Source organism: Merops nubicus, unplaced genomic scaffold (assembly GCF_000691845.1).
Source record: "Merops nubicus isolate BGI_N331 unplaced genomic scaffold, ASM69184v1 scaffold31642, whole genome shotgun sequence".
NCBI lineage: Eukaryota > Metazoa > Chordata > Aves > Coraciiformes > Meropidae > Merops > Merops nubicus.
In genome coordinates this window covers 2880-3232 of record NW_008594789.1, presented here as the reverse complement: position 1 = coordinate 3232, position 353 = coordinate 2880, and the positions used below count along the sequence as shown (strand labels likewise).

Here is a 353-nt window from a genome sequence, read left to right as displayed (position 1 = left end):
AGGCAGCGTTCCTCGTGGGCACAGTACAGCAGCTCAAGTGGCCGGTCCTCCAGGTAGGCTGTCTCCTGCACCAGCTGGGCATTCATCACCAGGTCTGGGGCATCTGGCACAGAGGGGATTGGTGGGGATGGAGCAGGAGATCCCCACCCCACATAATCATTGAGGGTGTCTGTGCCAGGAGTCTGGGGGTTCCCCCTCCCAGTGTACCCCATGGGCTCCTGATACTCACGGGCAGTGCAGGTGACCCCTGCTGAGAAGCGTCCCCCACCGCTGGGGCAGTGGACGGGGCCATGGCGCTGGCACTGCTGGAGGGCCAGCTCGGTTCCAGCACAACGCACCCCACTCATCACCAC

General features: G+C 64.0%; 1 protein-coding gene across 1 annotated transcript in view; it reads right to left on the bottom strand.

Annotated features, from left to right (window-relative positions):
* LOC103768721 (lysyl oxidase homolog 4-like) overlaps positions 1–353 on the bottom strand; it is a gene marked incomplete at its 5' end in the record, with an annotated part of 4452 nt that overhangs the window by 1226 nt on the left and 2873 nt on the right. The window contains 2 exon segments of the mRNA XM_008935876.1: positions 1–103; positions 230–352. The exon segment at positions 1–103 is cut by the window's left edge and continues 2 nt beyond it. Of these exon segments, the coding sequence (XP_008934124.1) occupies positions 1–103; positions 230–352 (226 nt within the window).